Below are 27,511 nucleotides of genomic sequence, written 5' to 3'. Positions count from 1 at the left end.
AATTACGATAATAAAATGCTACGACATCTTAATTTTTTGTATGGTAAAATGATTCTTACCTTTAAAAATGTATTTATAAATTCCCTACTGTATATATTCCACAGCATACATTCATACAAATAGTTCGCTCCTTGTTCAAAATAAAAAATGTATTGTGTAATTCTATGTTCTTTGTTCTCGTGTATGTCAATAGCACTTTATATTTGTCACGCAACTGTCCATTCTGTTTCTCGTGTTTTGTCTTCTCACGCTCCTTTTTGGTCAGAAGCTATGCACAGGATTTAAATTTTATGTATATTTTCTGTGCCAAATACATTCTTTTTCAGAGAAAAAGAAATTATGTTCACTTGACAAGTTTAGTATTACCCACTCTTTTTCTGTGACAGAAAACGGCGAAAAAACTCTCAAAAATTCAATGCATTGGCTATATTTGTGGAAGAAGGACATTCGTATAAATGACTTTTAAAATTAGTGAAATAACTTTTGAGGTTTACTTGAAATGCAATTTTTCCCACTTGAAATGATTTTAGATGTCAGTGAGAACAAAGTGTTTTTTTTTTTTTTTTTTTTAATTTTTTTATTCGGCTACTTTAGTCTTTAATGTAAAGTTATAACTGGGACAGCACTATTTTTTTCCAATTTCTTGTGCAATTAAAGCAGCTTTTTTTAGCGGTGTTATATTTAGTTTTTAGGTGTTATTCGGTAGTTTATAATAATGTTTTCAAACACTATGACTAAATTAATCAAGTTTACCACAGTAAGGTTATTTTTATATTTTACATCAATTATTTCAAATGTTGGTGGATTTAGTACACTTTGAGATAGACTTATATTCCTTATATTTTAATTTAAACGAATTTATGAAAAACTAAGAACTACGAATGCTAAAACTACCGTTTACAAGAACAATATTTAAAGGATAGTTTTTGCGTATTTAAAACATCTCAGGCGTTTTCTTATTTTAATTTTACAAAATATTTTAAACTCTATGATTTAACTTAAGTGCCTAGAATACTACATTTCATAAGCATAACCCAACCGGAACCGTCGTTATAATTATCTTTCGCCGCATAATATGTGTTCTATTCAATTCCCCCTCATAAAACGATTATTATGAACTCTAAACTTTAAAGCATTATATCTTTATGACAGGAAGTTACTTCTGAGTTTAATACTTCCTCTGCAGCTCGAAAATGGTAGAGTGGAAAGTCAATTTTCAACTTCTGCTTTATAATCTTCTATATATTATTATATTACAATTGCTACTATGAAAAAATTGCGTTATATTTTGTCAACAGTTGGATTTGCTGTGTTGCTTTCTTTTGAATAATACAGTAACTGAATAAAACTATGAAATGAACATGTTTCACGATAAAGAAAATTGAAAAAAAAAATTCTCACGTTACCCAAATACTTAAGATCAATTCAAAAAAAATCTAGTATAAATTTATTTAAAATGAAACATTATAAGGAAAGTAAACTCTCAAATTTAGCACTCATTCATTTATGAATAGTTAACTCAGAATAAATATTTCATTCATTATTAGGTAGACTTATTTATCCATCCTTACTTTAGTGTCTAAATTTCTTAACTTAGTATGTCTAAAAGTGTCATGAAACAATGCTAATCTTTTTTCCAAGACTAGTGCAATAAATGTAGAGCGAAAAATATTTTTAAATTTACAGTAAAAGTTACTAGAAAACTGTTTACCGCATAATATAGAAGTTTATGACTATTTATGGATATTTCTAATAGAAAATGATAAAAAATACCGAATCAAACGTTGAAAAAAAGCTTAAGGTTTATACCATAAAACAATAAATAACACATGCTAACAGAAAATATCTTCTTAGAGGTTTTTATCAAAGTCAGTTGTCCATATCATTGTACTTAGATCTTTTACTTATTAACTTTCAGTTCCGTTCAAATCTCTCGACATTTTTTAAAGTGAAATCATTAGAATACAATCGCATAGTCTAATGATCCTTCTTATGTAAGTCTGAAAAAAAATTGCTCTACTCTTAAAACGTTGCTTATATCAAATCACATAATTTGTTATCCATAGTTGACCAGAAGTATGTTAAAGGCGCTTTTTATCTCTTTAGTACGATTGAGCAAAAAAAGGGGGGACAAAGTGCTCCATGACAGAGTATGTTTTCACAGGGGAGGGGATACTTTGTCACATGCAATTTTGAAGGAAAAAATTAGTTTAACCGAAAGCATCTTCTTTACATTATGTTTCTTAGATTATTTAAATGAAGGGTTATTTTTGTATTTAATTGCATAATCAAAAATAGTTTACTGTAAGGTAGACCGGGGCACAGTTACGCATGGCGCACGTTTACGCAGTGCCCTTTTTTCAAAACAAATTATGACTGGAGAGCCAACAGTCATAACATTTTGATGCTGATCCCTAGCAAATATCCTCACAAGTTTTTGAGCATCAGTCGAGCTTTGCTCTAGCTTGCAGAAAGAATAATCTGTTTTCTACCAAGTCGAGTAAATTTTGAGTTGAACGTTTTGAAACTTATTGTGAATAAATAATACTTAGTTAAGAAAGAACAAATCTATAAAAATTAGCAGAATTTTATCCTTTTTTGAGAATTGTATTTATATGAACTGCAATGTTTTTTTTTTTTTTTTGCACGTTAAAAATAAATCCAAACTTGGCGACGGGGCAAGTTTACGCATTGACATCTGAGCACCTTCACGCACGTTCTTACTGTGTCTCACTTCTAAACGTGCCCTGACGCTTTTTTCGCTCCGAACTGTCTCAAAACGTTTTAATATTTTTAGGCTATTTAGTTTTGAAAATCACCATTTAATTCTTAATTGAGTTACAAATTCGTATCCTATAGCTCACAGTCATGTAGTACTGTCTTCATGCCCGTTCAGCTTATACTTTATACACTATTCAGTCTGTAATAAATTTGCTTTATTTCAACGATGGTAAGACATTATGTTCAAACCACTAACAGAACCACATTAGGTGTCAAAATGAATAGGTGTAAACCTTCGCTTGTCTGGGCATGTTTACGCAACCGACTTTGATTCAAAAATATTTTTTAACGGTTAAAAACACAAACTGAGCAACAACTGAATATGCCAATTTTGACTCCGTTAACTGCTTCATAAAACAGCAATGTCCAAAATTTCCTAAGTTCAAATACAAAATTTAAAAAATTCAATGAAAAAAATCCGCGTAAACGTGCACCTGTCTACCCTACTTCAATCATACAATCTAAAAAAAACCTTAAGTTATACGCCAGTTATAAAAGTTTTTCATTTTATTATACAACTTTTACGATACGTGTAATGAGCTCAGTGATCAGTTAAACAAGAATTTAAAAGAATACAGTAGAAGTTCATTGAAAAAATAATTTCGTCATGACTGCGGTGCATGGTTTAAAACGTCATGTCCATGCTTAAGACCAGCTTATAGGGTCTGGTGGGGGAAAGTGGTCAATGGGGTAAAGTGGTCATACGTCAAGTAAATGACTATAGCTAAAAAAATAATGTTCAAATGAATCTGAAAATTTTATTTTAGAGTAGGGTGGTTAGAAACTACATTTTGAATACAAAATTTTACAACTGGCAAAATGTTATTTGGTTCAAAAAAATATTTTGTGTGAATATGAAAAATTTTAAAGTCTAAACACCAATTTTAACTTCCTTGGGAAATTTTGTTTGTTAGAATTATGAGCAGATTGACCGCGCAGGACGCTTTCTACATGTCTCAAGTACTCTTACTCATTAGCAGTTAGCTGAATCTATTTTGGATAATTATTTACAACAATTTAAGTAAGATGGGGTAAAGTGGTCATAATATTAGGCTTAACGAATATTGTTCTTCTAAAGTCACTAAATCTTTAAGTATAAGGCAGATATAAATTAAATATTAATTTCACTTAATATGTATTGTTTTTACAGTAAACGGAGTTAAATATACGAGTATATGCATATGCGTACGCATATACTCGTGTAGGCACGTATATATACGTATTCACATAAATATACCACTAAATACATATATGGGTATCTGCAAGTATTTTTTACCTAGACAGATATACATTCGACTGTACACGTATATATTCGCTTATACTCGTATACTTATGAACACGTATATACTCAGGTAGACGCGTATATACGCGTACGTACTCGAGTAGAGACACATACAAACACATGATATACATGTATACAGAGATAGTTTAAACTCTTGGGCAAATTATTAAAAGGTATTATTGGGGAGGATAAGAAGCAAGAATCACATAAGGAAAATATGGTCACAAACACAATGTTGATGCTCTACATGCACGCAAAGTCTGAAACTGATAGATGCAAAACAGGTCACAAATTTATCACATAAAGACAATTTTACACAACATTTTAAGTCTTAAGAAATTTTTAAAGGGATTAATGAAATTTACTGCCTGCAGCTGTAATACATGCTTTACAATCACAAAGCACTATCTTTTGCAATAAAGGGGCTTTTGAAAAACTTCATCAGTCGCTGCGTCTTTGTTGCAATGCGTGTATTAAAGCTACTACAGGACGTAACTTTTAACAACCTCTAAATATTTCTTAAACTAAAATGTTGGATAAAATCCTCTTTGTGCAACAAATTTGTTTCCTGTTTTGCATTCGTCACTTTCTTGCTTTGTGTACATGTAGCGCGTCAGCAACCATAAGTTCCTTGCGATTCTTTACTTCTTATCCTGCCCTCTGATACCCCTTAGATTTTTGCCTCCAAGAGCTTGGATTCACCCTGTAGGCATACATGTATATACTCGTGTATACATACATGTACTGGTGCATACACATAAATGTACGTATATACGCCTATACAGGTGTATAATAGTGTTTACACATACACATACGTATATACTCGTGCTTCCATATACGTGAGTAGACATGAACCCCCCCCCCCCCCAAACGCGCACTGGATGTATCGCGAATTAACTCGTGTATACCCATATGTGTATGTATGTACGCTTACATATGCGTATATAAGTCTACTATACACGTATATACTCAGATAAGCATTTATCTGCCGAGATACAAGTATGATGATCGTTTATACACGTATCTACTCGTATATGCTCTGGAAACGTATATACACGTGACATGTAAAAACTTGCGTAGACACGTATACATTCTTATAGGTAATCACGTATACATGCTTACATACTCGTGTAAACACGTATATTCTTGAGTAGGCACGTGCATGCATGCATCTGATGTATACATGTAGCTACTCATATAGGAACGCGTTTACTCATGTATAACACGACACGTATATACTCGTGTATACACGCATGTACTCGTGCATATATTCGTAACTATAAAAACAACCGAAATATAAAAGTAATAGGGTTATTTATAATGGTTTTGCCTCTATTTTTCACTATGACCACTTTACCCCATGCTATGACCACTTTCCCCCACCCCATGGGGTAAAGTGGTCATAAAAACATAGGGAAAAGAAAATGCTATAAAACTACTAAAATCAATATTTTTTTCTTTAAAATTCAATGTACCGTATTCTTTAATAATGCAATGTAAAATAACAACAAAAAAAGTTGAAATGTTGAAACAATTTACTGTATTTATTATCCACCTAAGTTGAAAATCTACGATTTTATGACCACTTTACCCCACCAGACCCTATAGAAGTTGCTGTCGAATCAAGTTTAAATCTTTTCATAATCGTTGCTGGCGCCGGGTCACGTGCTGTCAATCATATCTCAAGACAGTCCCACAAGTGTTCTACGGAATTTAGCTGGATGATATTTAGAGCAATCCATGCGTTAAATATATTTCTTGTTTAAGAATTTGTGCAAAGTGGTTTAGCGTCACCGTTTATGAAGAGAAAGTCGAGACCCACATCACCTATAAACAGATGCATTAAATGCAAGAAAATCTAGGAAGATAGCGGAGAGCGGGGTATTTTCTCACAACTTGCAGTTGTGATTTTTTTTACCAGGTTTAAGTTTGTATTTGAGCCGAAACAAATAGGGGAAGCTGTTGTACCCACGGACAAACTTTACTTTTCAATTTTTGCTGATCTCTCTGAATGGATAATCGATAGGTAAAATTTTCGGGCAGAATCTACAACTTATCTAGTTTGACACTTTTTGATCGTTGAAAATTTCAAAAAAACAATCCTTTGAAATCACCTTTTTTGTCCGTGAGTATAACATCCCGTTCACCCCACGGACAGGAGTCTTTGTACCCATGGACATAAAAAAAAATAAACAAATAGGTTTGGGGAACTCAATACATTTTCATAAGCCATTTTATATTGAAATACTTCAAACGTCAATTGAAAACACTAAACAAACAGTGTGACAGTCTCCCTTCACAGACAGTCCCCCTCCTCCCACCCGACAGCAACTTCGGGCAGCTTGGGTTGGATGTAAAATTTCCCTCCGCTGTTTCGATTTTTCAAAATTCAACTTGTGTCAGAGTACCCGTGTGACAAAATAACTCACTCTAACCTACTGACACATATCAGAGAGTTTGAACCTTCTAAAAGATGTGAAGCTTTGCTTTAGAACTGCTACCAAACACTCCCAGAACTAACGAGAACTCCGACACCTCCAGAACGGTCTTCTTGGATGTTCAAATGTTCTTGGACAAATGTTTCAAACATTACCTAAAGAAAAAAATGAGGTCACAATATTTTGCACTGAAGTGTCATTATATAAAAAATGTAGTAACAATTATAGCGAGCAAATCTGAAAAAGCAAAAGTAAAAATAAATGTGCTAACGAACAACAGGGGAGAATTGAACTTAAAAAATTGATTTGATTTTGACATAACCACTTATTACCATAATACATTGACAAACATGTGGCAAAACTCTGGAAATGTTGATGCGTTCACTTAGCTCAGATGAGTTATGTTGGTATAATAAGTAAATGTGTATCTTCAACAAATATGTGCAGTGAAAATCTCAAGTCAGAATCTTGAACTATTTTGCCATTTACTCTTTTTTTTTCACTCAATAACTTAAGCTCAAACATAATGATTTATTTATTTCTTAAATCTAGTTTTATTAAAATTTTCAATGTTCACTTGTTCAGAGGAAATAAACGAAAGCTAGTTTTTCGTTCAGTGGGAAACAAACAGTTAATAAAATGGGAGCTGGAAGTTGGAACCATTGCCATTCTGTCATTCAAAAAATATCACAAAAATAAGATACAAAATATACTAAACCAAAAAACGCCTTTTACAAATATTTCTCCTACAATACAAATATTGGCAATGAGAGGCGTGCTTGGTAATACACTAAGAGCAATTAACATCAACTTTTTACTTAATTTCGTATTTAAAACCTGAAATTGTAGAATTATGATTATAATAAGATTAATTGGGTGTTTTCTAAATATGAAAGAAACCGGCTCTTATATGTAGTAGCAATCACGATCACGAAAAGAAACTTTTATCTAAAACATTTAGGTTTTTTTTTTTTAACTACATTTCGCGGGAAGTAAAAGAGATATTAGAAGTCATGTCATAGGGTCCCCCCCACACACACACAGAGTTAATGTTATGATGCAATGAGCAATCTTGAAAACCATCAAACATGAACATAGTAAAACAGCAGGGATGAAAAAAATAACTTAAAATTATTACACCACAATTGTTACTCGTTCAAAGTTTTAAGAGTCATAATAGCGGTTTGTTGATTATATTTTCCTTGAAACAACGTGCAATATCAGAACTCTGTTTGCTGACCAAACATATTGTGGAAGTAACTTCCATTTGTGAAGACTGGACATTTTCTTTTTTTTGACAACACTGCACGAAAAAGATTATTAGAAATAATTGGACATGTTAAACATCTGTCACCCTAAGTTCCCAAAATAATCAAAATATCTATACCATCTAGTCAGAATTAGGACTCTCAATTAGTAGTGACTACCTTATTGACTAACAACTTCGGCAGTTTGGTATCCCGTGCATAGCTCGCATTGAAACCAATTGCATGTCCTGTCTGTCTGACGTAAATTTTTCCTTCTCTTTCTCTGCCTCACTCTCCATTTATTGTCTCTTGCACGACCACCCTCTGTTGCTTGTGTTCTTTAATGGCATGATGACTGCAATAGGAAGATTCCTATATTCAGGTGCAAGCCATCGCTCTCACTTGCGTCGAAAAAATCATCGACAAACTGGAGAAGACGAATATCCTGGATGAAGTGCTCCCCATGCTTGGTAAAGCTAAGCTACAGGATCCAGCTATACTGATGCCGGTCGTTAGTAAGTTTACAGTTTACTTGTTTTTTATTTTGACCTCATTTTAATAAACTTAACTGTACGACGATAGATTTTTTTTTAATAATAGCTCTGAATTTTTCTGTTTGGTTCCAGTATTGGGTAACTACGAAATAAGAATGATATAAACGAAAGTAAGAACAATAACTATTCAACTATAATGTTCCACTATGCATCAACTTATTTAACGCATAACTTTGTGGAATAAAACATTAGATAAAGAAACAAATTTCAATGGAAAGAAAAAATTAAGTAATCTGAGAAAATCATTACGTTTTTATCTAAATTCAGTTTCTAAGCATTAAGGTGTAAAAAAAAAAAAAAAAAAAAACAGATAATTGTCCAAAGTATTCGCAAAAATTTTAACATTATTAATTAGAAAATAAAACATATGCTTCATAAACGCAATTTTTGTTTCCTTGTTTTTAAAAAAATTTGATCATTTAAAATCTTCACTGATATCTTTTGATTTGTACATGCTTTTATATTCTCCTTGGTAAACTAAACTCATGACAAGTTCTGAAAGTTATTTGTAGCTCACGCTACTGTTTTTCATGAATGCGCAGCTTCTCCTCAGCTATATGTACTAAATTAACTTTTTTTTCTGTTAATTAGTAATTCGAAAGATCATTAACGCGTTTAATTTAAAACTTCTTTTACATTATGAAAAATACTTGCCAAGCCTTTAGTTTTTTAATAAACCACTGTACCATAGCACACTATTTAAGACATTAATAGCTTCCGTCAGAATTTGAAAATGTTTCTACTTTTATAGTTAAAACAATGGTTTAACGTTTAAATTTTAGAGCAGCCTATACTCTGTAAATATTGCTGCAAGGTTTTTTATTTTAGTGAATCCTCTAGAAACCAGTTCGGTTGTCTTAAACATTTGTAAGTGCTCATGAGAGAGAGAAATTAGTCTATTAGTAATATTTAGCTAAAACAAATTTTAAAAGATTTCCGCTTAAACTAAGTGTTATAAATTACCCAAGGCCTAAAGTAGAAAAAAATCGCAAGGAAAATTGCAAGCGACTTGAGCTTAAGTAATGTTGGGAAATTAATTAAAAACAATGAAATTTCTTAATTCTAAATTTTATTATTTCTGCGCGTATTAAGATTTCTTGTAAATATGCTGAAATTTTTAAATTATGAAAGTTTTAGCAACGCAAACACAAGGTGTTGTAGTTTTGCTTTATCACTATAATGTTTCCCATATTATACGTCACGAAGCCTCAAATTCTTAAAGTTGAATACATCTTACTAGCTCATTTTATTTATATGCACTGTAATAAGGAATAACTTTCCAGGAAAATATTGGCCAGTTAAACAGCTTTATTTCTGCTTGTAACATATCTCGCAAAAATATTAGCTAAAATTCAGTAACCTTCCTGAAATCCCTCTCCTAAGTATTTCTTAAGGATTCAGAAACCTTCTCGATAAAAGCCAGTCATGTTTTTTAATAAATCAGGAACTTTTCAAGAAAATTTTCATTATTTATAGTAATAGCTTGGCACCATCCAGATTTACCATTAGAGCTCCAAAAGCATTCTAGCAAATATGGTCAAAGGTTATGCAGAATTGCAAGCAAATACCTATCACCTTCTTTTCCGGCAATTCTTGCCAAACTATAGCATAAACGGACATTATTTGCTCTAATTTAGGGCTCAGGAAATCTGGACAGACCGCAAATCAATCGAAGGCGAAGCACTTAATAAAAACGCTGAGTACATTTTGATACTAGTAGCTAAAAATATTTTTCCAACAGTGAGAAGTCTGCTTGCATGCAAGTTGTAGTAATTCAGGAAACTTTTTCACAAAGCTACTTGAATATCACAGTCACATGAAGTCCCAGAACATCTTCCGGAAAACTTCCTTTTAAACGAGCTGATGTGTGCATCACATGACTTCCTTTTACTCCAATTTAATGTCATTTTCTCATTATTGGTAGTTTTAATATGATTCAATAGTTTACTCTCTAAATATCACCAACAATGGCCAAATTGAAACCAGATTAAAAAAAAAAAATTTTTAAAAAAATCGCCAAATTTGTCGCCAAGTTGGCGACAAAACTTGGCGACCAAAAGACTGACGATATATCGCCAAGTGTCCGACAAATTATAACACCACTTGAGTTTACATCGAAATTAACAATGATTTCCCCCCAAAAAGAGGCAAAAGACCCCCTTTGGAGAATACGAATGCAACCAAAAAGGAAGGTACACAACTAGACCCCACTAAGAATCTACGTACCAAATTTCAACTTTCTAGGACATTCCGTTCTTGAGTTATGCGACATACATACGTACATACAGACGTCACGAGAAAACTTGTTGTAATTAACTCAGGGATCGTCAAAATGGATATTTCGGGTGTCTGTACGTTCCTAGGCACATATCCACGTGTGGTCGGGTTAAAAAAAACTCAACAATAATTTGGGGGTGAGCAAAATGGAAATTAAGGCCGATTTTTGGGTGAAATTTTTTTTCGCGAATACAACAATACTTCCTTTTTTTGTAAAAAGGAAGTAAACGAGCTGATGTGTGCATCACATGGCTTCCTTTTACTCCAATTTAATGTCATTTCCCCATTATTCGCTATTTTAATGTGATTCAATTGTTTACTCTCTAAATACCACCAACAGTAGCCAAATTGAAACCAAATTTAAAAAAAAAAAAAAAAATCCGCCAAATTTGTCTCCAAGTTGGCGACAAAACTTGGCGACCAAAAGACTGGCGATATATCGCAAAGTGTCCGACAAATTATAACACCACTTAAGTTTACATCGAAATTAACGATGATTTCCCCCCAAAAAGGGGCAAAATACCCCCTTAGGAACATCCGAATGCAACCAAAATGGAAGGTGTACAACTAGGCCCCACTAGGAATCTACGTACCAAATTTCAACTTTCTAGGACATACCCTTTTTGAGTTATGCGAGATACATACACACATACGCACATACATACGTACATACAGACGTCACGAGAAAATTCGTTGTAATTAACTCTGGGGTAGTCAAAATGGATATTTCGGGTGTCTGTAGGTTCTTAGGCACTTATCCACGTCTGGTCGGGTCGAAAAAAAACTCAACATTCGTTCGGGGGTGAGAAAAATGGAAATTAAGGCTGATTTTTGAGTGAAAATTTTTTCGCGAATAGGGTCATTCCATAGTGACTAACGTAACATTCGCAGCTGATTTTCTTACTCTTTTTACCTACACCGGGAGTAAAAACAAATGTTTTTTTATTTAATATGCAGATTTAAAATGTACAAGGTGACTATTTTTCAATTCTACCAAGAATTTGAAACAAAATAAGCGCTGGCAGGTATTTTATGCCAAAAAAGGCATCGTGACTAACGTAACATTTTTGCAACCCTGAGAAACAATGCTTATGTTACGAGGCAAATTTTTCTGAAAGTTACGCAAGCATTTAAAATTGGCCGATATACTTGTAAGAGGTAAACAGTCTATTTTAAAAAATATACTACAGATTTATTACACGTGAATCTTTTTTGGCCCTTAATGGTGCGTTTACGGAAAACTGTGTGTGACTAACGTAACGTGACTAACGTAACCATCGGATAACAAGCAATGAATGCATATAAAAAACTTTTTGTAATTAATCTTTTTCTCTTATATTACTTTTACACTTTTTAGGAACCTCCTTTATGTTGTAATAAGGTTCTTTCTTTACTTTTTTTCTGTATTAGTGTAAGAAAGTGAATGGAAGGGTTCAGTTCAATTAACTCAATTTGAATGTGCGAAAAAAAAATTAATAAATGAATAAACAAATAAAAAAACTGCTTTTACTAACTGAATAACCTCTTTTTTAGCTAATTGAATTCTAAATATCTCGCTTTTAAAAAGTTAACTTTATACAAGTTGATAGTTTCACTAAATTCTAGTATTCTGCCGATATACTAGTTATCGTCATAAGAAACTCCGTAGTACTTTTCAACGGCATATTATTTTTTAAGGTATACTCTCTATACTGATTCATTGAACGAATAGTGTTGTGCATCCTGAATTAAATTGTAATATTGAAAAAAAATATTCAAACATTTTTGCAGAATGAATTTTAATTAAGGATATCACCGCAAATGTTTGAATTTCTAAATAATCATTCTTGCATTTTCTGAAATGTATGGCAGCAGCGCTTATTCTCACTGTATCATGTAACATCTTCAAATGTTTTCCCCCCAACGAGCTGCCATTACTTCATTTTAATAATAGATGGAGATGCATTTTCAAAAAAAAAAAAAAAAAATGGACGTTCTTCTTTGTTAAGACTGTCTTTCTATTTTCTTAATTATTTAGCTTGGATTCTTGTGTTGAATGCACATTCAGCAGAGTACTTATTTTGCTTTAGTCACCTTTTTTTTAATAATAATTCTTTAAATTGAAAGTATATTTTTAAAGACCTTTAAAAACGTATTTTTCTAAATAGACAGAAGTTCTACAATGTAATATTACTAGTATTTTTTACCCTTTATATTTTTAATCAATATAGAATGCCAACTTATTCAAATTTGTTCATGAAAATGTACATTAAATTAAATAAGTTTTAAATAATAGCAGTCATTTTTAAAATGTGACGTTAGTTACATGCAAGCTGTTACGTTAGTCACAGCTCAAATGTTACGTTAGTCACACTAATTATTTTATATCTACTGATACTGAAATAAATATTTTGCACTTTTTAAGTAGATATGACACAGATGTAAGAAAATAAAAAGTGCTGTTTGGTTCAATCATCCGGCTTAGTTTTTAAGCAGAAAATAGTACATTTTCGTGACTAACGTAACGTAAATATTTTCAGTGAAATAACCAAACTAATTAAAATACTTATCTTATAATGTATGCAAAAAGATGAGTCAATTTTATTGGGCCAACATCTAATCTTTTAGAATAAACATAGTTCTTTTAAAAATTTACAAAAAATTTTACGTTACACAAGAAAACTTAGACGCCTGTTTTTAGCGTATTTTAAGCCTTTTCTACAACCTCGCACGTTTACAGCCAGAAGAAAAATACCAAATGAAATTTTTGAAAACTATTACTGGATTTACGTACTAGAAAGTATGCTGAATGAAATGATAGGCCACAATTAGGGCTTTGTGGAAAAAAAAATCTGAGGTTGAGGTTGACATTTCTATGGAATTACCCAATACAATACTTCCTTTTTTTGTAAAAGGAAGTAAACGAGCTGATGTGTGCATCACATGGCTTCCTTTTACTCCAATTTAATGTCATTTCCCCATTATTCGCTATTTTAATGTGATTCAATTGTTTACTCTCTAAATACCACCAACAGTAGCCAAATTGAAACCAAATTTAAAAAAAAAAAAAAAAATCCGCCAAATTTGTCTCCAAGTTGGCGACAAAACTTGGCGACCAAAAGACTGGCGATATATCGCAAAGTGTCCGACAAATTATAACACCACTTAAGTTTACATCGAAATTAACGATGATTTCCCCCCAAAAAGGGGCAAAATACCCCCTTAGGAACATCCGAATGCAACCAAAATGGAAGGTGTACAACTAGGCCCCACTAGGAATCTACGTACCAAATTTCAACTTTCTAGGACATACCCTTTTTGAGTTATGCGAGATACATACACACATACGCACATACATACGTACATACAGACGTCACGAGAAAATTCGTTGTAATTAACTCTGGGGTAGTCAAAATGGATATTTCGGGTGTCTGTAGGTTCTTAGGCACTTATCCACGTCTGGTCGGGTCGAAAAAAAACTCAACATTCGTTCGGGGGTGAGAAAAATGGAAATTAAGGCTGATTTTTGAGTGAAAATTTTTTCGCGAATAGGGTCATTCCATAGTGACTAACGTAACATTCGCAGCTGATTTTCTTACTCTTTTTACCTACACCGGGAGTAAAAACAAATGTTTTTTTATTTAATATGCAGATTTAAAATGTACAAGGTGACTATTTTTCAATTCTACCAAGAATTTGAAACAAAATAAGCGCTGGCAGGTATTTTATGCCAAAAAAGGCATCGTGACTAACGTAACATTTTTGCAACCCTGAGAAACAATGCTTATGTTACGAGGCAAATTTTTCTGAAAGTTACGCAAGCATTTAAAATTGGCCGATATATTTGTAAGAGGTAAACAGTCTATTTTAAAAAATATACTACAGATTTATTACACGTGAATCTTTTTTGGCCCTTAATGGTGCGTTTACGGAAAACTGTGTGTGACTAACGTAACGTGACTAACGTAACCATCGGATAACAAGCAATGAATGCATATAAAAAACTTTTTGTAATTAATCTTTTTCTCTTATATTACTTTTACACTTTTTAGGAACCTCCTTTATGTTGTAATAAGGTTCTTTCTTTACTTTTTTTCTGTATTAGTGTAAGAAAGTGAATGGAAGGGTTCAGTTCAATTAACTCAATTTGAATGTGCGAAAAAAAAATTAATAAATGAATAAACAAATAAAAAAACTGCTTTTACTAACTGAATAACCTCTTTTTTAGCTAATTGAATTCTAAATATCTCGCTTTTAAAAAGTTAACTTTATACAAGTTGATAGTTTCACTAAATTCTAGTATTCTGCCGATATACTAGTTATCGTCATAAGAAACTCCGTAGTACTTTTCAACGGCATATTATTTTTTAAGGTATACTCTCTATACTGATTCATTGAACGAATAGTGTTGTGCATCCTGAATTAAATTGTAATATTGAAAAAAAATATTCAAACATTTTTGCAGAATGAATTTTAATTAAGGATATCACCGCAAATGTTTGAATTTCTAAATAATCATTCTTGCATTTTCTGAAATGTATGGCAGCAGCGCTTATTCTCACTGTATCATGTAACATCTTCAAATGTTTTCCCCCCAACGAGCTGCCATTACTTCATTTTAATAATAGATGGAGATGCATTTTCAAAAAAAAAAAAAAAAAATGGACGTTCTTCTTTGTTAAGACTGTCTTTCTATTTTCTTAATTATTTAGCTTGGATTCTTGTGTTGAATGCACATTCAGCAGAGTACTTATTTTGCTTTAGTCACCTTTTTTTTAATAATAATTCTTTAAATTGAAAGTATATTTTTAAAGACCTTTAAAAACGTATTTTTCTAAATAGACAGAAGTTCTACAATGTAATATTACTAGTATTTTTTACCCTTTATATTTTTAATCAATATAGAATGCCAACTTATTCAAATTTGTTCATAAAAAGGTACATTAAATTAAATAAGTTTTAAATAATAGCAGTCATTTTTAAAATGTGACGTTAGTTACATGCAAGCTGTTACGTTAGTCACAGCTCAAATGTTACGTTAGTCACACTAATTATTTTATATCTACTGATACTGAAATAAATATTTTGCACTTTTTAAGTAGATATGACACAGATGTAAGAAAATAAAAAGTGCTGTTTGGTTCAATCATCCGGCTTAGTTTTTAAGCAGAAAATAGTACATTTTCGTGACTAACGTAACGTAAATATTTTCAGTGAAATAACCAAACTAATTAAAATACTTATCTTATAATGTATGCAAAAAGATGAGTCAATTTTATTGGGCCAACATCTAATCTTTTAGAATAAACATAGTTCTTTTAAAAATTTACAAAAAATTTTACGTTACACAAGAAAACTTAGACGCCTGTTTTTAGCGTATTTTAAGCCTTTTCTACAACCTCGCACGTTTACAGCCAGAAGAAAAATACCAAATGAAATTTTTGAAAACTATTACTGGATTTACGTACTAGAAAGTATGCTGAATGAAATGATAGGCCACAATTAGGGCTTTGTGGAAAAAAAAATCTGAGGTTGAGGTTGACATTTCTATGGAATTACCCAATACAATACTTCCTCTTTTTGTAAAAGGAAGTAAAAACTATGCGCTCAAAGAGTAGATTGTCGTAATTTTGAGTACTAGTATGTACAAAGGAAGTCCTTATGCTACAATACTAGAATTTTAAAATGCTATTAAAAAAAACTCCATGAACAATTTAATAAATTTAGTATTTATATTGAATTTAGTATTTATTATACAGTGGCTCCCAAAAGTGTTCGTACACTTTGAAATTTTGGAGTAAATATAAAATAACGCGAAACCGAATTGGAATATGAAGTCCAATATTTTTTCACATTTTTCCTATGTCATTCTAAATAAAATCCAGTAGTTTTTTTTTTTTTTTTAATGACTAATTTTCGTTCTGAAATGGGTCAAAAAAGTGAAGAGACTTTTTCTAATAATTTCGCGATTAAAATTATCATATGTCCTTTTTTTATTATTATTGCAATTGTGTTGACACTTAAAAAGTCATTTGGCTTCAATATTTTGTTTATTCCCCAAATATTCTGCTTATTATTTTATAATGGCTGGTATTCGTAAAAGACAACGAACACCATTTGAAAATCGATTTTTTTTAATCATAAAAGCGGTAAATCGGTTTGAAATATCCCTAAATTAGTTCAGTTTATATCATTCCATAGTGAAGTGCGTGAGAAATTGCTTTAATCAAGGAATCGGATCGAAACCAAGGTAAGAAATGGTCAACCGGCAAATATAACAAAACGTGATCGGAGATTTACAGTTAAAAAAGCCATGAAAAATTTAAGTTTGAGTTCTGTAAAAGTTTCTGCCGAATTTAAGAGTTCTCTGACGAGCTGGATTAAATGGGAGCGTTCCCACAGAAAATGTTTTGTTCGTGCGAAAAACAAAGTTTACGTTTTCAGTCACAAAATCAATAATAAATAAGCTCGAAACGTTTTGGAATAACCTTTTATTTACAGATGTAAAAAAAATCAACATTTTTGTTTCCAATGTTGTAAAATTGTAAGGAGAAGAAAAAATGAGGAGTTTGATCTTAAGAACTTAGTTGTACCAGTTAATCAGGACGTTGAAGGTGTTCTTGTGTGAGGGTGCATATCAGCATCAGGACGGTATTTTGGAATTATTGAAGAAATAATGAATCATGCCGTTCATTTAAATATTAAAAAAAAACATTTTAAAACTATTAGCCCAAAATTTGGTCATCCGAAACAGCTTTGTTTTCTATCAAGATAATGATAAGAAGCACAAGGTTTTCAACGTTTGCGTCTGATGGTGCCTCAAAAACTGTCCTTAAGCTTAGAAATATCACCTCAATTGCCAGATTGAAACTTAATGTAACATATTTAGAGACATCTGGAGGCTAGATTACGAAAATACAGCATTGAAACGAAAAGCGAACTAGAAACAGTAAGACTCGAAGTGTGGCTGAATACTTACTCAGAAATTGCACAAAAAAAGAAAGAAAAAACAATGAAATCTATTCTCAGACGTTTAAAAGCAGTTGTTGATATTGCATGACATTCTACTAAATAATAACTTTGAAAAAAGTTGGATTATTTACTAATATATAGATGTTTTTCCAAAGTGTACGTCGATTTTTGTGAGAAATTTTCTGGCAATTTCTACTTATTGATTTCTTAAAAATCAAGTTTTATTATGTTATTAAAAATTTTCATGTAGTTTTGTTGAAAATAGATCATAGATCTTATAATTAAATATCTTTTCCAAAATATTAATTTTAACCAATGAATAGGGGTGTGTTTCATTGAAAATCGTAAGTGTGCGAATACTTTTGGGAGTCACTATATTCAGGTTTTTATTGTTGGATTTTATGAAACATTTTACGAATTCCGTGCGTCAATTGCGTTAAAGTCAAAGCAATGTTTCTTTTGTTTGCTTCGCTCACTCAAAACTGAAAAACTGAGAAATGTATGCACTTTTTTCTCTTAAGAATCATAAAATAATTTCCTTAAACTTTTCGATTGAACGATAACTCTAAAAAGAAACTATCTTTCCACGAGACGTATACCGAATTAAACGAAATCTTATTGTAGTCGACTTCCAAAAAACGAATATTAATACAAACGAAGCCTTAATATTGCATTAACCTCTGTAGAAACATGGAAAAAGCTATTCCATTTCAATTTTAAAAACTTAGTCTGTAAACAGAAATAATTGAAGGAGGTTTTTCTTAGCATGGTTTCTTTTTCGCTCCTGGTGGAGAATTTTACTAAAGCAAACTAAGAAGCAGACATTATAAGTAAGTATTTTCATAGAATATATTTCAAGATCATAAGGATTTGCCCTACAAGATCGTGAACATATTCGTAAAATATTTAACGGCCATAAATATATTATTCAACATTGTGTTTGAACTAAGCAACTAATTTTAATTTGTCTTTTATCCTCAAAAAAAAGGACGACATGTAAAGCATCGTATCGATGTCATAAATTATAGATTGTTATTTTCATGAACGAAAAACGCAGACGAGAGAGAATACATCATTTGTTTTAGTTACTTGTTTGCATTTTAAGTTACCTTAGCTTGAGACAGATTTCATGGGAAACAGTCGCATACTACAGCGCCATCTATAAGTTTTGTAGCAAACTATTTGCTAAATAGCGTGAGCTGTTTTTCACATGTCATTTAATTTAAACTGTATGATTATACGACTTATATCGTAATATTATCATTTTCAATAAAAATAATCTCAGAACTATGATTAACTATCAATGCTATTAGCTACTTAATCGTTATCCTGTAGTTTTTGAATGATTTACAAATAGCTGAACTACTCAATTTAAGGAAATATAAATGATAATAAAATATTTAATGTGTAATAAAAATCATTTAACGAATTTTTAAAGTAAATACTTCTTACAGAGCACCTGAAACGTAGCAGAGTAATATATAATTCACTTAGAAATCAATGCTTCTATGTTTTGACATTTTCTGATTCATGTAAATAGTACTGGAATCAAAATTGCTCTGCGCATTCATTGACGTGAAACAGAAAAGAGTGTAATTTTATCAATGTTTGGAAGAATGAGTTCAATAAGCCAAAAATATTTTTAAGTAAAAAAAAAAATTATTTTATGCCATAATAACCCCCCCCCCCCTTTCCCCTCCTCTAAACTTAAACGCATTCTATCTGAGTGGCTAAAGTTGTTGATGAAATTGTTCACGAAATTGTTTCTGAATGCGCTCTTAAAATATCTCACACACACACACAAAATATCATTATGTAGTAGGGGGCAATCCTCATATGTATAATAGTGAATGATGGAGTAACTAACGCTCCTGACGTCATCAACAATGAAACTCGCTCCACGATATGATAATTAGATAATATGTTTTGGTAATGTTTGACATGCATTGAAATGCTTTATTTTGACGAGACTGAACTGGATCCGAAATCTTAACTGTTTTACTGGTAAGACTCATTTTGGGAGCATGAAGAAACGAAAGAGTGGTCAACAAGGAACGCTAGCTATTGCAGTTTAGGGTTAATCCCCTGGACTTGGGGTAAAAATTTCAACTATCAAAATATCACTAAACAAGCAATTGCTTCGTTCAAATGTAGAAGCAGTTTTTATCCGTCATGCCTTGACGGACGATTTTCTAGTGTTATATAAATTCAAAAAAACCCGAAAATGAAATAGACTTACAAATTTTGAGTTTGTAACTGAGCACATTGTAAATTTTCTTTTTATGTTCGAATGTTAATTTGGTTAGTCTTTCTCAACTTAATACTCTGCTGCATGTGTCTTAAAATTAACGTAGTTTTTCAGACATTGGGGTACACCACACTTCCCTAGCTAAAACATTTAGCAAAGAAATGTTTCTGCTGTAGTAAATTATGTTTAGCAATTATTATTTCATACCGCATGACTCAAAAGTTGTTTGAGAAGAAAATAATATCATCCATGTTTATTGAAAAAACGAATGAATATATTTTAAATATCTTTACCTTCAAGTGAAAAAAGATTACAATATAATTTTCTAAAATAATGAATTTTTTTGTAAAAACGGTTTTTGAAATTATTAAGTCGGGGAAATAAACTCAGAGCATTGTTTCAGAGTTACTGAGAAAGGTAAGTGATGTTAATTTCACATAAAACTCATTTTTCATCCTTTATATACAAATTTCTCAGAAAACAGAAGCATATTTGAAATATTTTATGAATTATATTGTAAATTTTCTTTTAGTTTTAAATAGTTTCATAATCAATAATTTTGAACCATTTTTTAGAGATAAAAATGTTTTCTGCAACAACTCCTGCTGATATATGCAAGGTAAAAAGCTTTTCTTTTGTAGGAATTTATAAGCACATGCTAGGCGAAAAGAAGTATGGACTAACTGTGAATTTACTTGCGACGAAAGTTATGCCCGTACTTATACCTGTAGTTGTCAGTCCAGGATTGAAACTAGATCAGGTAATTGATAGATTTTCCAACTATACAAATCCAAATGTAACATTTGATCTCGGGGTTAAAACATATCGAACTAATATCGTCGCATCAGAGCAACAGTAATACATCTATTACAGGAATAACTGTAAGATGTCCTACTATTGCTTTGAGGTGATGATATGCAGTAAACCAGGGCTGTGGAGTCGAAAGGAAAATAACTCCGGCACCCCGGGAATTTAGAACATTCGACTCAGACTTCAATCCCCTTACCCCAAAGTCACTTTGACTCCAACCCTTACTCCGCAAAAATTGGCAAATTGCGGACTCAAAGGAAAAACTACCGAGTTCAACTCTTGAAATTTTAACTGTTTCTACTCCCGACCCGACTCCTTCAAACCCAAAACAGTCTGACTCCGATTCCGCAGCCATGGGAAAAACAATGCAACAATTCCTATTACTCAAAACCAGGTTCTTCGTTTAACATTTTATGCTTGTAAAATTTCTCAAAACACATTACTACATTAAATTTCCTGTGGTTTAAAAAATAAAAAAAAAACATGAAAAAATACTGCATTGGTAAATCAGAATATACGATTGATTGCTAATTTATTTCGACACAAGTTCTGCCATTTTAAACACGTTCTATCAAATTTGAAGCATAAACTAGATCTGGTGATTGATTGATTTTTGATAGTAATCTGATATAAATAGTTTTATATGATATATTTGTTAAAATTTATTGTTCTAACAAAAAACATGCATTATTTTATACTAACCAATTAGCTGCTGCTTAAACTTTATCGTTGTACCGGAAAATGTTATGAAGAATGTATAATGAAACTCCTATAATCAAAAGTGTGGTTGAATACTGCTTAAGTAATTTACAGCATAAGAGTGCTACGAATTCAAACGTTCAGAAAATCATTAAATCATTACATAAATACCAAAATATGTAAAGAAAATAGTAGGTAAAAACTAAAACATATATTTCACATTATAAGCTAGAGTATATTCCGTGCTGCCACCTTTTACCTCCTTTTGTTTGCAAAAAAATAATAATTTATCGAATTGAGCAAAAGTTATATTTATGACATTTTCAATTTTAACATGGTGTTAACATAAAATATAGAAGCTCGCTCTCATCAGTTTTTAAACCATAACCTTTGTATATTCAGTAAATTACCGCCCATTAGCCAGAACTAAAGCAGAATTACATGAAATACACCGCCAGCTCAGTCATTTCCAGTTGAGGACTGCAGTTTCGTACTTATTAGCACTCATCAGCCCGGTATAGGAAAGTGACTGAGCTGGAGATGGAAAAACCTCTTAAGGAAGCCAAGATTGCCAAATAAACTGGTAACTAATATAGAATTAGCACAGACCAGACGAGTGACCGAAGCAATGGTTATTTGTGCAACTGAATTAATAGTAATTAAGCGAGAGTGCTTATTTTCAGTTAATTGGTAAAAATTTCAAAAATTTTCTTACTGTAATACAAGCTTGTTTTTTATGAAATTAATCATAAAATAGAATGACGTACGTAGAAAGTCTGAAAAAAAAATGCTTTTGTTATTAGTAGACCACAAGCAATAGGACATGTATCTCTAACTTTTTCCTCAGTAATTTTTGTAATCTAAATTTGCAGACACCGTGTAATTCATCCAAATTTTATATCATACTGAACAATATGTGACGAATTCGGCGTTCAAGAGTAGATTAACTTGCATTACATATTTTTCACATTTTTCAGTTTACTAGTCTTGTTGAATTGCTAAGAGAAATGCTAGATCACGTTGCAAGGAACCAAAGAAATAAGCTCAAATTAGAAAAACTTTCTTCAACAGAAATGTAAGTATCTTTCAAGATTTTAAAATTAAATTTTGTCCGGGGTTTAGCTTCAAATTTAATTTTGTACATTAGAGATAAATTGCACTATATCCAAAAACAAAACTTTCCGAGAGGTGAGTCCAGAAGCTCTTTTCCCTCAAAGCCAGCATGTAAAATACAGGGTGTTTGAAAATGAATAGCGGGGTTTTAACATGTTATAATATTTATTGCACCAAACTTACAGCCACAAGTGATATATCAAATGAAAGAGAAACTCAAACAGTCTCTTGTTTGTTGGCATCAGTGCGCATGCGCGTGGAATGTTTTTTGCTGCAATCCGCTAGAAAGCGCTTGTAGCAAAGATGGCGACTAAAGAACAGAAAGCGTTTTGTGTTTTATCTTTCAGCAAGATGGTGCGCCGCCTCACTGGCATAATGAGGTACGCGATTGGCTTAACCTAACTGTACCCGACAGCTGGATTGGCCGTAAGGGGCCTAATGACAGGGCTTGTTTCCCATGGCCTCCACGGTCACCCGACCTAACGCCGTGTGATTTCTATCTTTGAGGGTTTATTAAGGACCGTGTGTATGTGCCTCCACTGCCAGCCGACCTTCCCGAATTAAGGAACAGGATGGAAACAGCAGTTGCAGCAATTACTAATGAGACACTCATCAAAGTTTGGGAAGAACTCGCATATCGTCTTGACGTGTGCCGAGTGACGAATGGTGCTCACATTGAACACTTGTAGGCTATTATGTAAACTGTTTGGGTTTCTCTTTCATTTGATATATCACTTGTGGCTGTAAGTTTGGTGTAATAAATATTATAACATGTTAAAACCCCGCTATTCATTTTGAAACACCCTATATAATAGCAAGTGCTGTTTTCCATGTTATCTTCTTACTAACACGAATGGGAATTAGTGGTTTAAACCTCTGAAATGAGAATAAAAAGTTCAGTAATATACTGCTTAGTTCCCGATTTCGAAGAATGAATATAGTGGACCTTTACCTCCAAAGTACGGAATTTAGTTTTTTTGAAAACGTAAGTACCAGAAACCGAATACTTCTTAAAAGGAGTTTATTTTTAATTAAAAATCTTTCGTTAAATTTCTAAGAAACACATTTGAAAGTAAAAAAGGAATTCATCTAGCTCCCACACCTTTTAATTAAATTTCTAAAGCTCAGTTTAAATACCAACAGTTTTAAACGAGTGCTGTATATCAGTTTGTTATTCTAATGCAGTGCATTCAATTTCTTAAATGATGCATTTTCATTTGCAGTTTATGTCTTATTTTTAAGAGCAATTATAGCTTTCATAGTAAAGTAAAGTTTAAAATTTATGTTCTGACACATAAAACTATGAAATGCATAATCAATAAAGAGCAAAAAGGTTAATTTAAGGAGTTTATTCATTTATTCGCTTTTTTTTTTAATATTACTGTTAAATTGTTTACGTATATGTTGAAATATTATTTATTGGCTTGTGATTTTTTCTCCCGATTACGCAGCTAAATAAGTTCTACGTCATAAAACACATCCCTTCTGCGAGAATGATTAACACACAGTATTTCTTTCTTGAAATGTCTTTTTATTTAGAATACATTCAAGAGCGTGTATAAAGACTCATTTCCGGGAGGGGGTGCAATATTTGAAATTCTAGTCAAGCTTATTCCATAAAGTAAATAGCTGAATTTCCTTTAATAGGTGTATGAGTCACATAGACGTAGTATTAACAAAGAACAAAACGAGAAACCTGTTCCATAAGCAACAGACACCAACTACTAGTAAACGGTCAGGCGTCCGAAAAGCGCATGCGTGCAAACAATTTTTGCCGTAATCTACGGTCTGCTAGGATACTCTCAGCGTTGCATCCACAGAAGATCAGTGGTTGGCTCCTTATAGGCTACGCTTTTGCCAGTTTAATTCAAGATTTGCTGACAAGGGTTGCCGCTGCTAAGTGGAGCATCTAGTAATATGTATACACGATTAGTTACTCTTGAATAATAATATATTCGATACATTAGTTTTCAAATCGTAGGAGACAGGCCGGAAAACAACTTCCACGTTAACATCACTAATATATTTTTTTCTTAGTTCCAATGTATTTACTTTATTGTATTATTTTCAAATTTTAAACTTACTTCACTAAAAACAAGCCTAAAATCATATAAGTATTTCTGAAACCAGGGGTGCCCACCTGAGGAAGGGGGAGGGGCGGTCATGGCGCAGACTGCGCCATTCAAATTTTCAAGGGAGTTGTTTTGAGAGGTATTTTTTCTCTTTTAAGGGGGGGGGGGGGCTCTTGCTCTGGAGAGTCTTCGCGGTATTTATGGGGGTGCCCTTGCTCTTAGGGAAGTGAGAACCAATGCTGAAACTACCCTCTTAGTATCATTTACTATTTATTCACTTTGCGATTTGTCATTGAAGGTTATCAGTTATGCCACTAACGTTAGTGAATGTCAGTGTAAAGTCATTATTTTTATTTCCATTGATTTATTTATGTTTTTGCCTTTAGTATTCCTACTACATTCACCACAACGGCTGAGCAATCGGCCAGCTACCCTCATCGGCCGCCCACTCTCCGTTTGGAATCGAGACGCCAGTCGATATCAGTTGACGATGTGGCTAGACGCTCATCGGCGAATGGTGGATCAGGTAAACATCTTATTTTTCGGCTGCTCTACTTTTATTTAAGACATTTGTCCAAACTTCATTTCTAAAATTTGCCTAAAGCGTCGCACATTGCGATGGATAGCGAGTTTAACTGTGCTGTGGCCGTCATCTTTCACTGAAACCATTCAAACTTATGTTATACGCTATTTGCGTTCACGTAAAAAACAACTTTGACATCTACAGAAGTAGTATGGAACCAAAAATATCTGCCATGAAGTTATACCTAAGTGTAAGATAATTTGCCAGAGGGGGGGGGGGGGTAAGGACATAATGGATCTTATGACTAATTTTGTGACCTTGTATTCCGCAATGTCACCCAAGAAGAAATTTTTACGATTGTTATGTGTCCATTGCTTTTAAATCCTCGTCCTGTTATTTATGTTTGTTCATATTACTTTTCTTTTCATGTTTAACTTCAAAACTGCACGCTGACTTGTTGAGAAATCGAAACGCCATTTTAACAATTTCGAGTTTAGTGTAGTTGTTAACATTCCACAAAAAAAGAAAAAGAAGAGTTAGCCAATCAACTACAGCTCTTTGGAAAAAATTAAACTGTATAATATTTTGCAATATTTTAAAATGAACGACTGTTCTAATCTAGAAGCGAAACACTTTGAAATTTGTAGTTAGCATTCATGTAAGTAGATTTAAAATAAAAGTACGGTAATTGTGCAACTGATTTAATAGTAATTAAGCAAGAATACTTATTCTTCTCAATTAATTGTTTAAAATTTCAAAACAATTTCTTACTGTAAGACAAGCTTGCTTTTTATCCAAAATGAAAAACAAAATCTAGCTAAAGATATATGCAGAAGGGAAAAAATATTGTGTTAAAGCAGACTCAAACTTTTTTATCAATAAAATAAATTATACTCGAGACGTACTAACTTCCTCTTCAACTTTTAATATTTTGCAATTAAAAATCATACGAATGAGATCCGATCTGAGACGAATTCAATGAATGAGTACTTAGGGCATCGAACTCAAACTAGATTTTTGTCGTTTCAGCTGTTTTGCAAAGTACTTAACTACGGAAATAGAAATAAAATACTCATTTAGTTTTCAGTATTTTTTGACTCATTACTGAAATTGTGACAATAAGATTTTAAGCACATTTTTGATAACGGTTCGGATGAGGAATTCGAGACCACAAGCAAGTTTAAAATTGTTTATAATCTTAATAACAATACCTAGTAACGTCTCAAACGAGTTCAAATCTTCCTGGTCAGCCTTTCAGTTAAACTGATTGAACATGTCGCTGTACAAAAAAGCGATTGTGAAAGATTTGGGTGTAGAATTTAAGTCTACAACAACAACACTCTATACTAATAATATAAAGCTGAAAAGTTTGTTTAAACATGCTAATCTCGAGAACTACTGGTTCAAATTGAAAAATTCTTTTTGTGTTAAATAGTCCATTTATCGAGGAAGGCTATAGGCAATATAACGTCACGTTACGCCTAATAGGAAACAAAGAGCAATAAATTCAAATTAAATCAATAATAATCATGATGCATTTTTGTTGCATCAATAGCTTGTACGTTTGTTGCCCGAATAGCTCAGTGGGTAAAGCGCTGGGCCATTTACCCTAGGATCTCGGTTTCGAACCCGGGTGCGGGCAGGAAGATTTTCAGCATTTACTACCCTGCTCATTTAAAATCAATTAATTTAAAAATCAGGGATTTTCTATTACTTTTTATTGAAAAAAATTTCTTTTTTCGATTTTCTTATTTAACGAAAACATCGATGTGGATAAGAGTGTGTAATTTTTTACTGTATATATATGATATATATATCATAGCGTGATGTACTTAAAATAGTTTTTCAATACTTTGTTGTCTTATTAACGCGGGTGAAACCGCGGGGCACAGCGAAAAATAAATAAAGGAAAATATAAATTGTTTTTCAATATTATTACTGACCCAGACAACGCTGGGTATGTTTGCTAGTAACAAAATAAATGCAAATTATTTCAGTAAGAAATTAGAATACCAATGCTATACCAATACGCTTCGAAACAGCAATCAAATGCCTACATTAGACTCAATAAGATTCATTAGCATTGACATTACAATGTAGGTTCTCTCTGGAGAGGAGTCATGCAGATAAATTGCAACGCCCAATCAGAATGACGCGATAATATCTGCCAATGTTCCCTTAGCTAACCATTTTCTAGGATAACTAAACTATATCGGCATATCGTTTCAGAATGTGTTCAAAAAACACGTATTTCAAACAAAATGAGCAAAAATATAGTTGTTGCTAACATAATTACAGTTTAACTGACAAATTAATAAACAGCTGTAGTAAAAATCTGTAGTAACGTTTTGGGGAGAGGGGGAGACTAAGTAAATAAGAAATGTGTCATATATTTACGTGTTTTAAGAAATTTAGTGTCATTGTTATTTTTTTATTTTAAATCTTTGCGAAATAATGCGTAATAACGTTGTTTTGGTTAAGTTTTCTCTGTTCTTTAATGGCATATTTCGCAATTT

At 32.3% G+C, this 27,511-nt stretch overlaps 1 protein-coding gene across 1 annotated transcript in view; it reads left to right on the top strand.

Annotated features, from left to right (window-relative positions):
• The window catches only part of LOC129231732 (SCY1-like protein 2), a 347,631-nt gene that overhangs the window by 316,708 nt on the left and 3,412 nt on the right, over window positions 1-27,511 (top strand). The window contains exons 11-14 of the mRNA XM_054866094.1: window positions 8,113-8,263; window positions 20,420-20,538; window positions 22,265-22,362; window positions 24,859-24,998. Coding sequence (XP_054722069.1) covers window positions 8,113-8,263; window positions 20,420-20,538; window positions 22,265-22,362; window positions 24,859-24,998 — 508 coding nt within the window. The remainder of the gene's footprint in view (window positions 1-8,112; window positions 8,264-20,419; window positions 20,539-22,264; window positions 22,363-24,858; window positions 24,999-27,511) is intronic.

The sequence above is a fragment of the Uloborus diversus genome, chromosome 10, assembly GCF_026930045.1.
Source record: "Uloborus diversus isolate 005 chromosome 10, Udiv.v.3.1, whole genome shotgun sequence".
NCBI lineage: Eukaryota > Metazoa > Arthropoda > Arachnida > Araneae > Uloboridae > Uloborus > Uloborus diversus.
Note: the sequence above shows the minus strand (reverse complement) of the source record. Positions and strands in the feature narration are given on the sequence as shown.